Source organism: Ylistrum balloti, unplaced genomic scaffold, assembly GCF_031769215.1.
Source record: "Ylistrum balloti isolate Yb309-2 unplaced genomic scaffold, AGI_CSIRO_Ybal_v1 Utg370402, whole genome shotgun sequence".
In the NCBI taxonomy this organism is placed as follows: domain Eukaryota; kingdom Metazoa; phylum Mollusca; class Bivalvia; order Pectinida; family Pectinidae; genus Ylistrum; species Ylistrum balloti.
This window is the reverse complement of record NW_026782275.1, coordinates 768079-779742: the sequence shown is the minus strand read 5'-3', so window position 1 is coordinate 779742 and position 11664 is coordinate 768079. Positions and strand designations below refer to the sequence as shown.

Below are 11664 nucleotides of genomic sequence, written 5' to 3'. Positions count from 1 at the left end.
CAAATAAGAAACTTATTGACATTTTCCCATGTTTATTTTGCTTGATAACACAAGTGATGTGGTCTTGTTTGTATACATCTTTCAGTATATCGGAATGACTTGCATATATATATATATATATTGTCAGCATAACAAACTACAATACTATTTTATCAGCGACTTGATAAATATCTTGTACATATCTCAGTGATAAAACAGTACATAAAAGTCTTTATGTTACCCATAAACTGATATGACAATGTTAACAAAAGATTCACTTGACGTACACTTGATTTTTCGTAGTATTGGTGTACGGACAGATGAACAAACTATAGATTCATGACAGTATTTTCACATAAAAAAGTAATATTTAGGGAGCCAATGTTATTCTGTTATAGACCTTGATCCTAATGTAATTTTTTTGGTCCAGAAAAGAAGTTGTTTAAAGAAAAAAGTTGATGACAGACTGACGAAGAATGCCGTACCACAGCATTAATCACATTTTCACCTGACATTACATTGCAGATAATCTTTCTGTAAGAAATTCTTAATTAAAAATTCATTAATTGTTATTAAATCGTTACATCTTTATGGAATGAAAAACTCTATAGTACTTTGATTTTTATTACAGTAATCCATTTGAAATGAGAAATTCTTGATTATCACACATATCATAACTTATGAATCACATGGCTTGTAAACACGAGTGTACTTTATCTGGAGAATATGCTCGGTTTTCTTGTGTACATAAACTCCTGTCTAGAAAATGGAACATTGGAAATTACTTCAATCATAGCTATGAGATGCTTGATATAAAAGGAACGCATTTGATAAACAACCAAAATTTTCTTTCTCAAGAACAGTCCAGCTGTTTCAAAACCAACAGCGTCCAAATATTTTTGAAGATTTCCTTCCTGTTGATGGCATCCAGCAGTTTCCTTTTCTTTGGAGTCTCCTTATCAACAATGTCCTGTATTATACCAGTGCTGCTGTAATCAGGATGTTGGCAAATTTGCAATGGATGTGGCAAATTTGAAGTCATCCGGGAACAAGAGATGGGCCTTGGGATACATTAGTTTGTATGATTGCCTAATAGTCACTTCAGCAACACCAGCGATCTCCCCTATCTCTGAAAGTGGCAATAGATCATAATATTATACTTCTGTGCTGTTTTCATTCAATGACATGTAGTTTTTTACAAAATATTTCTGAAATGTTCTTACACAGATACATCAAAAATTGTACTATCAAAACATGTTACATATTAAGTCCAAAAATATTTAAACATTTTCATTATTAAAATAAAACTTGTTTCATGCAAACTTACCCTGCTCAGACTTTTTTGTAGCAGATCCCTGAGAAGCCATGTATATGGCTGCTGCTGCTACGGAAATTGGACTTCGTCTGTAAAATAGAGAACACACTGTATAGAGATTGGGACATTTTCTAATATACATAAATCTTCTTCACAAGACCCAGATATGGTAAAATACTCTTCGTGAATGGAAGCATCTTAAGGTGCTTTACCAAAATTGTGAATTTTAAAGCCCAAGGGTCTCGCATTTTCCCGTGGGGAGGGGGTAAAGTTTACTATAGTTTATATAGGAAAACTAGATTTTTGAGCATAATTGTTTAATTTCCATTGGAAATATTTCTTCTTTTCTCTTTTTCTGTATATTAGAAATAATCTTTTCAGATGAAATCAAAACCTTGCAATGCATTGTGATAAAATACAATTCTAATGTGAGAGGAAAGACCCCAAGTTTACCGGGAATCAAGAGTCCATGAAAAAACACCGCATCAGATATAATCACAGATATGTGGTCAGCTAAGAATTGAGGCCAACACAAAAATATTAAGAAACCATCTTATAGAATGCAACCAAATATCAAGTAGTAATGATGAAAAACCTACCCAGCCACGAGGTCCATATCCACTGCCTTCCTGGCAATCACAGTTGCTGCCTTTTGTACTGACAGAGGAAGGCCAAGGTTTGAACAAAATCGAGACTGAAAAAAAAAAGAAAAAAAAATGTTGATTTTACACTCCAACTGCATTGATTACCTGATCACTCCAGCCACCATCTCCTATAAAGAGTCAATCAACTCTGAAAACATTTTAAAGGTCTTGCATAGAAAATAACAACGAAGAAGATCTTATATACAAAAAGTAAATAATAGTGAAGAATATACAAAAGAAAACTAACATGAAACTTGTGAAATATTGATACATGCTGTATACCAAATCTACAAACCTTGTTTACCTTTGATTTATGTCTAGCTTGAGTTGGTATGTACCATGACATCCCTAGTGTTGTATATCTAGCTTGAGTTGGTATGTACCATGACGTCCCTAGTGTTGTATATCTGCTTGAGTTGGTATGTACCATGACGTCCCTAGTGTTGTATATCTGCTTGAGTTGGTATGTACCATGACGTCCCTAGTGTTGTATATCTAGCTTGAGTTGGTATATACCATGACATCCCTAGTGTTGTATATCTAGCTTGAGTTGGTATGTACCATGACATCCCTAGTGTTGTATATCTAGCTTGAGTTGGTATGTACCATGACGTCCCTAGTGTTGTATATCTAGCTTGAGTTGGTATGTACCATGACGTCCCTAGTGTTGTATATCTAGCTTGAGTTGGTATGTACCATGACGTCCCTAGTGTTGTATATCTAGCTTGAGTTGGTATGTACCATGACGTCCCTAGTGTTGTATATCTAGCTTGAGTTGGTATGTACCATGACGTCCCTAGTGTTGTATATCTAGCTTGAGTTGGTATGTACCATGACGTCCCTAGTGTTGTATATCTAGCTTGAGTTGGTATGTACCATGACGTCCCTAGTGTTGTATATCTAGCTTGAGTTGGTATGTACCATGACGTCCCTAGTGTTGTATATCTAGCTTGAGTTGGTATGTACCATGACATCCCTAGTGTTGTATATCTAGCTTGAGTTGGTATGTACCATGACGTCCCTAGTGTTGTATATCTAGCTTGAGTTGGTATGTACCATGACGTATCAAACATTGTATATCTAGCTTGAGATGTACTTACCATGAAGTCCCCTGTGGTAATTAAAGCTACGTTGGTTTCCAAAGTCTTCAGAATCAGTTTAAACACTCGACCAATTTCCTTCTTGGATATCTTAGATACAGCACATATTTCTGAAAAACATCACCAATGTTGAGGTTTTGTTTCAACCTATTCTTAAAGACAGTTCTCGACCCCATGCTTGTGAATATCTTAACATTCATCAGGAGATCGGATTTATCAGACTCCCTGACTTTAAATATTCTTTTTTCTTTTGTGGTAATTTTCTCTAACAAACTGTACTGGATAATAGAAATTCAGTCAATTAATGTGGTGGAACATGTGTACAATATTATATACTTAAAGAACATAAACTCAAAAGAGCGTAAACAATTCTAGTACTCCATTGATAAAGCCAGTGTAATACATACATTTTACAGACATAAATCTGTATTTACTTATGGTTTTATTTGTACATCTTGTTTGTACAAACTACCAGTCTGTTGATAACGGTGACCTACCTTTGAACGTCCTGGGCACACCTTCCTGGCGACAGGCGATGTACATACAGGCTGAGGCGATGGCGTCATTACTGCGTCCCTTCAAAGTTTTGCCTTCATGGACTTGTTTAAATAGTGTATTTGCCCGATCCTATCATAAAGTCAAATATTTTACTTGATAACATAATAATACAGTACAAGAACACTTACCTTTTGTTTAAAACTCTCAAATACAATGATAATAAATTCCAATCATATCAGCGAGTTACAATAATTTCATATTTAGTACAAGAAATTCAGAATACCAATAGACAGAAGTCATTAAAAAGCTGATATATCCTAACAATAAACATGAGGTCCCAGAGAGTTTAATCTTTTCCCTTCTTTTCTCTGTTTTTCCTCTTAATGATAAGACATTTGAACATTCCTTTGCAGAAATCCACAATGGCCACCTAAGCCATTTTGTTTCTTCTGCTCAATCCCAAAATCAAATGACCAAAAGGAGAGACCAAAGGGAACATACATATGAAATTTGGGAAATGACCATTCAGCACTTCCTAAGAAACAGGAATAACAATCTTTATTAGGTGAAATCAAAGATGACTGTTTTTCTGATCAGACTCAAAATAAAATGGGCACAACTAGGGACCAAGGGGAACCTACATATGAAATTGAAGAAAGATCCATCCTGTCCTTCGCAGGAAATAGTGATAATAAAGTCAAAATCAAATATGGCCACCTTCCACCATTTTATTTTTCTGATCAGTCCCAAAATTATATGGGCATAACTAAAGACCAAGGAGAACCTACATTTGAAAATTGAGAGAGATTTATCTTTTACTTTTCACGAAATAGCAATAACAAACTTCATTGAAAAATTCCAAGATGGCTGCCTGTTGGCCATTTTGTTTTCTTTGATCTGGCCTAAAATCCAATGGGCACAACTAGGGGCCAAGTGGAACCTACATTTGCAATAAGAGAAAGATCCTTCCAGTACTTCTCAAGAAATAACAAAAATTGTTTACGAACGGACAGATGACGGATCACAGACGCAGAGCGATTTGAATAGCCCACAATCATCATATAAAACTGAACTTCAATCTTTTGTGAAGTGACTGTTACTGTAGACTTACTGCAATCATTTTAGGTAAGTTGAGTCTGTCCCCCATCTGGTTGATTTCTCTAAACGCATTAATTAATGCTCGATCAGAACTGTTAATCTGAAATAAAAAAGTCAATTATGTTTATAGAAGACTGTTTCTAATAACCAGTTTAGTACATGTGTAGCATCTATTTCTTTATACAGTGCCAAAGTTGCATGTTTAGTGATGAAATCTCAGAATTTCTTATGTTCAAAAAGAAGGGATGGTGTAAGCACAATGCTTCAACAAAGCATACTAAATAAATTTTTTTACCGTTCTACGATTTCTGTACATAGGCTTTCCAAATTCATCTGTCATCATCTCCTGTTTTGGGTCCATAGCAATCATAGTAGACAAGTCACTGCCATCTAAGAGAGGGTTCTGGAAAGAAAACAAGTCTTCATATTGTACTTTAAATTACACATGATACAATAAAATTGGAATATTTACCAAATACTAAATTCAATTAATTAATATATTAAGTAAAGAATGAATGTGATAAATTTGATGAGACAATGGGTCTGTGATAGTGAAATTAACTCACACACACTATGATATGCAATAATTTCTTTTCAATTGTGAATCAAAATTGGTTGGCATCTAGCTTGAATGTGACTTGAGTATACACATTTTCTGAAAAAGGTTTTTGTTGCTCGAATCATATCAATCAACGCATGTTCAAGATGGCCACTGTGAAAACAAGCAGCCAAAAAGATTTTTGATACAACTTCAAATCAACTTAAAGTGAACTAGCTAATACCTAAACATTTGAACCACACAAAGTCTAATATAACTGTGGTAGACAGATACCCAGTATCAGCCTAGTCAGTAGAAGTTCCGTCCTTACCTCTGCTGACCCTACACGAGAGGGATCTTTGGTGTTTTTCTCATTACTGAAGGTCCTCCACTCTGTTCCAACATCTACCACTCTGTAGAAATGAACAGTGAAAAAATCTATTCAGAATATCTGATAATTTCTTATTGTAGTTCAGAAAATTATGTTGCAGTCATGTATCAAACACACATTACCTGGCATCTTCGACACTCCAGGGGTTACAATCACTTTCACTCTCTGCACCCCTGGAACATGTCACCGCACAATTGAAGACACAAGTGAATTACTTAGATTCTAGGAGAAAAAAGACCAATCACTGATTTATAAGCTCATTTTGAAGATTACATTATGCAACCTCAAGATTCATTTGCTGTACATCCAAGGATCAAACAAGTCTTTTTGTCTTGTCCACAAGGGGATGCACATGGAACCTTCAATTTTGCCATAACATGTTACATGGGCGCAGGGAGCGAAAGAGATTGTAACCCCTGAAATATTGAGGATGGTTAGCTGGATAGCATGTTGTATCCCTAAATAAGAAACATTTTATTTGTACAAATACATATAATTTTTGACATAATTTGTTTTCTGTCCTTCGGGGTGAAGCAAACATGATATGACTTAAATGCATTGCACTTTTCCCTGTGGGTTGCTGTTGATGAATGTATAGAGAGAACAGAATTTCAAGGCATTTTTTTCTATGAACATCTTGTAATATGTTACTGTTCTTTAATAGTAATACTCAAAAAGAAAAAAAAAAGTAGAAAACAATGTTTTAATTTCTTTACATAAGTCATATTTATAGAATAACATTGACAAGCCAAAATTCCTCTATAGGATTTGCTGCTAAGTTGAGTTTCAACACATACATTTTTATCACACTGCACATGTTCTGAATTTTGTTACATATCAAACTTTACAAGCACAGAACAGCATGAAATCTGTGTACTTCTTGGGTCACTGTGTCAGACTACATGGTAGAGTGATTTGGTGTTATAACTACTATACAGTATAATGCTAAAACTTCTGAACAATTTGCAGCAATTAATTATTACAGCATGATGTTAACGCTCCTTATTGCTTGAGGGAATCTGTTTAAATGGAACAATTCAGCTTCAGGTCTGTATATTTAACCATTTTCTTTAATTAATTTGACCAGGGTTTTCAACTTATGAAATCTAGACCTACCTACTGATCAAATTTTGCTTTCTGATGAGCCTCAAAAAATTTTTTTTTGAGGCCTGAATAAACATTTGCAGGTCATTCGTAAATCATAACTAAAATGTTACAGAATAAACTGATAAAAAAATTTTCAGCATAAACAAACAGGTCATAAGTGTTTATATGATTTATGTCTAGCTCAAATATTGGTAGGAACTTATGGGGCTATTTGTGATTGTGAGAGGTGATGACTCCAAGCATTAGGCCTCTTGAGTCAACCTTTTATCTTGATATTCAAATGACGGGATTGCTTCCCATTTCAACATTTTGTGTAGTATTATTTTTTGTATATGAATAAGATTAAACTTCTCGCGTAACATGTTTGCACATCATTGATAATGCTTGCTATCTCCATTGTCCTTGTCACTGCATCTATATAGTTGATTTGTGTTGCAAATAAATATTTCTCACAAACATCAACCGAACCCTAGTTTAAAACACTAAATTAACACATGATGGCTGTGGAGATTTCGTGTCTATTTAGTATTTACCTGTCTCCAACAACAAGCCCACACTCGGGACAGATCATATCTCCAGCATGGTAGTCCTCCACCAGAGGGGCATCTGGGTGCTGTGGACAATGAAGCAATGGACCTGCTCGTCTGTAACAAACAATATGTAAATCACCAATTTATCCTGCGATTTCAATCCTTGTGATAAAACAAAATCCCATAGTGACTTTGATGCCTGTCATTGTTTGATTATTTGTTCTCTAATAGTTTGATATTTTCTCTGGCGTTGTTAACATTCTTAATTATATAAAGTCTGAAAATTCCTCTGAAGAAATAGCAATAATAAATGTTAAACTTAGTGTCACCAACCTCTGGTCAGAGCCTTTAAAAATTACATGGTGCAAGAAAGAGTCATACAGGAAAAAGGCCTTATAACCAATTCTATTGTACAGTACAGTTATCATATTTGTGTTTACATTATGTACTGTTTGATGTTTAAGCATTATTATCACTACTACCAATATATTTAATCCAAAAATTCATAAAATCTGAAATGCTGATCAAAATAAAGAGATATCAGTTGATTCTAGCTTTGTTCATGATTTGAACAGGTTATTTGAGAAAGATCCTTCTGTATTTCACTTTTCTGAGTGGTCCCAAAATTAAAAGGGCACAACTTGGGACCAAGGGGACCGTACATATCCAACTTGGGAAATATCTTTACAGTCCTTGAGAATGTAACTCTAGTAATATACTAGCCGCAATATACTGCTCAGCTAGAGAGACATTCTCTCTAGCACAATCGGTTGAGAAGTAAGGCAGAGATCCAGAGTGCAATCCTAGCGGAGGCATTGAAATAAGTGTTGATCTCTCTTACATTGGTGACCACGTAAGTGACTCAGGAATAATGCTTAGCGTTACTGTTGTGCGAGCCATTGTCCAACTATAATATACGTTTTCTATTTTTTCTTCTCAGAATGCTGTTTTCATAATTGGTTTGAACAAGCCACTGATGACGGTATTGATACAATATTCCCATATACTCATTATGTACATTTTGACAAGTGCTGATAGAAAGTGGTGTAAGTTGGGCATTCGTCATTTCTCCCTCATTGAAACGGTAAGCAGACCGACTGTACGTATCGGCATTAAATTAACATACAACGATTAATAAAATGTATTTATAACTGTTTTCTCTTTATAGCAAGTATTCATGCCCCCACAATAATGATGTATAAGACATACTGATGTTACAATAATGTCAACAAAACAGACTAACTCATTACCCTTTGCCTGTGCTTGTTGACGCCATTGTTGTGCAATGCTTATGGATTTACACGTCTATTTATAAACTTTCTGACGTCAAATTAAGGCGAGTCGAATATTTAGGATGTCGCGGGTAAAGTTGATCGAAATTCAAGTAGAATGTAAGCTCTATAATCGACGACTTTTTAAAGCAAAGACCATGCTTCCTCCATAAAGTCAAGTATCTGAATGACTTCTCCTCCGGGAGCGGAAACAGAAGAAATTTATCGTGAAAGGTGTGATGCTTTAATGGACTTGCCCATGATACTTCCGGTAAGTCTTCATACATCCGGTTCAATGTCAATAAGTACGAGGAAGGGCAAATATTGTTAGTCTTCGTGAAAGAGTGAAACAACTATATATCAAGGATAATATTTCAGATTTTATCGTAAGCTATGAAACAATTTCGATTGTTAGCAACAGTGTCCGCACTTTCAGCGGGAGTTGGTGTTTTAGCAGGCGTAAATTACGATTCAATACGGAGAATTAAAAAAGATCAGCTTGAAAATGAAAGTAGAAACTATAAATACTACATACCACTACCGACTGTTTCTGCCGCAGCGCCGGCAAATGTCGACCTCCCGACAATATCGAATACTGTTTCTCCCATTCCAGTGACCCCTTCTAATCGGGTATCCGAGATAATGAAGTACGGATTTCCTAGTTTGGACCAAATCAGGTCATACGATAACTTTGTGCTGAGCTATGACAGGAGAAATAGAACCGCCCATTGGGTGTTCGAACATATCAAACCTGAACATATTCTTGGAAAGAATGACACAGATAGAGAAAATTCGATATTCCAGGAAGATTATTCAATCCATCCTTATTTCAGAGCCACCAACTATGATTATAAATCCAGTGGATATGATCGTGGTCATTTAGCTGCTGCAGCAAATCACAGACACTCTCAACATGCCATGGACCAAACATTCACGTTGAGTAATATTTCTCCTCAGGTAAGCCATACTGTCTATTTGTCAACAGCTATTATATTAAATTATTGTCGCTATTAGGAATTAATTTCCTTACTGGAATGTTGCGTCTCCCTTCTCCAATTGTTAATTATAATATTCTATAACTTAATGATGACTGTTTTCAAAAACACGAGTCATTCAGTATCACCCATACTTCTGGTAGTTTGACATATAATTTACTTTCAAAAAAACAGTCTTCCTTTACTTTTCAGGTAGGGAGAGGTTTTAACAGGGATGCTTGGAATTCCTTGGAGAAGTATGTTCGTGGTATTGCCAGAATGAACAAAAATGTGTATGTATGTACTGGACCTCTCTATCTACCAAGGTAAGCAGCTTGTCAGGCATAAAATACCAATACTCGATATCTGGATGGCAATCAGGTGCAATTTTAATATGTTGAATCCATGTCTGTTTGTAATAAATAAATGCTGACGATAATTGTGAGACTTCTCTGGTCATATTTATTGAACTTGAATGGTTCCAGTCATGATCAGGATATACATAATTCAATACACTTATTTGTTTCAGACGAGAGGCAGATGGGAGACTCTATATCAAGTATCCTGTGATTGGTCCAAATAATGTGGCAGTGCCCACACATTTTTTCAAAGTCATTGCTGTAGAGAATGTTCATGGTGACTTTGAACTCATGTCATTTGTAATGCCTAATGAAGTGATTCCTGACAGTGTTCCCATTAAAAACTTCCTGGTGCCTATAGAGACTATCGAGAGAGCTGGAGGCATTTTGTTGTTTGATAAAATTCCAAAGAAGAGATTTAGTGTCATCAATGGAAAAAGGGTCTGACAAATATAGACTGGTTTCTCCTCTTTGTTATTAACATTAGCTACATGTCTGCCAATGATGATGAAAGAATTTGACAGAAATGAATTGGTATGCACATTACTGTATTGAGCATGTATTTTCATCCAGTGACATTATGTGAAATAGTTCCTGTGATGACATAGCAAATTCATCATCACTTGTAAAGCTTTTTTGCGCTTTTATTTGAATTATGATAAAATGTGCCATTTAACATGCTTTTGTTGAATATATAGTAAATAAGCTTCACACTAATCCCATTTATCTAACTTTAATAAAACATACCATTACAGTTTTCTTTAAAGAAAAAAGTGTGTGATTGGAACTTCATAGATATTTATAAGTTAAGCTATTGTTCACGATAGTCTTTTATAACAAGGATAGTGTATGTGGTTATTATATATTTAGATAATAAGATGTTTATAATGAATGTAATCATAACACTGACACATTTTTTTTGTATTCTACGTCACCAAAACCTACATCTGATTGTGTTCACATTCCTTATAAATGTATTCGTAAACTATATTAGGAAGTGTGCAATATAATTCACACCCCTCATTACGGTGCAAGTTGATATAAGTTCTGGTAACTCGTAAATGATTTTGCATAGTTTTAAGGATCATATGTCTCTTCATTCTTTATAACAAAATACCGCAAAAGTAAATGCTATGAGTGATCTGATTGGTTTATTTTATCAAGTTTACCAAATCTACCAATTTATCAAGTGCCTAGAATATTGGGGACAATTTTGATAAACATTTTGAAATTTTGGAAATCCAGACATGTTTTGATGTTTTGATATATAATTGATACTTCAGGGGTTATGATCACTTTTGATCTAGGTGCCCTTGAAATGTTTCATGGCAAAATTGAAGATTCCATATGCAACACCTCATGGATAAAAATCAGGTATGACAGCTAATTATGTGTCCGTCCACACCTTTGTTCAGTTCTGAACAATTTGTTTCCTTCGTTAAGATTTACACATATCAATCACATGTATAGGGGGGTATAAGTGTTGTTGTTGTTATAATGTTATACATAAAAAGGTTATAGTATGTATATGATCTGTTAATGTGATGCTGCTAGAGAATGTTTGTAGCCTTTGTACTGTTGTACTGGTATGTAATGTGTATCACATTAAAGATAAGTAATGTTGCAGTAAAATCAAAGTCAAACATGCATGTTATGTGTTATTTTGTTTATTACACTGATTCCTATACAATGCTTAAAATATTGGTGTGGTTCAACAAGTAATATGTAGGTGTGGTAAAACCAGAAATATGTAGGTGTAGTATGACCGGTAATGTGTAGGTGTGGTATGTCCAGTAATATGTAGGTGTGGTATGACTGGTAATGTGTAGGTGTGGTATGACCGGTAATGTGTAGGTGTAG

The 11664-nt window shown here is 34.9% G+C and overlaps 2 protein-coding genes across 2 annotated transcripts; one reads left to right on the top strand and one right to left on the bottom strand.

Moving 5' to 3' along the window:
- Positions 1-12: 12 nt before the first annotated feature.
- On the bottom strand, positions 13-8648 carry LOC132554402 (transcription initiation factor IIB-like). The gene is made up of 10 exons (XM_060218715.1): positions 8451-8648; positions 7204-7314; positions 5504-5585; positions 4930-5037; positions 4648-4734; positions 3536-3665; positions 3039-3148; positions 1894-1988; positions 1307-1383; positions 13-1108 (listed from the first exon to the last, which is right to left on the bottom strand). Exons 1-10 carry the CDS (start codon positions 8474-8476, stop codon positions 975-977), a joined length of 960 nt encoding a protein of 319 aa, XP_060074698.1. The 5' UTR covers positions 8477-8648; the 3' UTR covers positions 13-974.
- A 185-nt stretch (positions 8649-8833) lies between these two features.
- On the top strand, positions 8834-11453 carry LOC132554403 (endonuclease G, mitochondrial-like). Its single transcript, XM_060218716.1, has 3 exons — positions 8834-9428; positions 9659-9771; positions 9975-11453. Exons 1-3 carry the CDS (start codon positions 8865-8867, stop codon positions 10249-10251), a joined length of 954 nt encoding a protein of 317 aa, XP_060074699.1. The 5' UTR covers positions 8834-8864; the 3' UTR covers positions 10252-11453.
- The last annotated feature ends 211 nt before the right edge of the window (positions 11454-11664 follow it).

Coding starts and splice junctions, on each gene's coding strand:
- LOC132554402 (XM_060218715.1), bottom strand. CDS start 8,476: ATGGCGTCAACAAGCACAGGCAAAGG. Junction 7,315..8,450: donor TCAACAAGCACAGGCAAAGG/GTAATGAGTTAG, acceptor TGTTTGTTACAG/ACGAGCAGGTCCATTGCTTC. Junction 3,149..3,535: donor TGTGCCCAGGACGTTCAAAG/GTAGGTCACCGT, acceptor GATGTTTTTCAG/AAATATGTGCTGTATCTAAG.
- LOC132554403 (XM_060218716.1), top strand. CDS start 8,865: ATGAAACAATTTCGATTGTTAGCAACAGTGTCCGCACTTTCAGCGGGA. Junction 9,429..9,658: donor TGAGTAATATTTCTCCTCAG/GTAAGCCATACT, acceptor TTTACTTTTCAG/GTAGGGAGAGGTTTTAACAG. Junction 9,772..9,974: donor GGACCTCTCTATCTACCAAG/GTAAGCAGCTTG, acceptor TATTTGTTTCAG/ACGAGAGGCAGATGGGAGAC.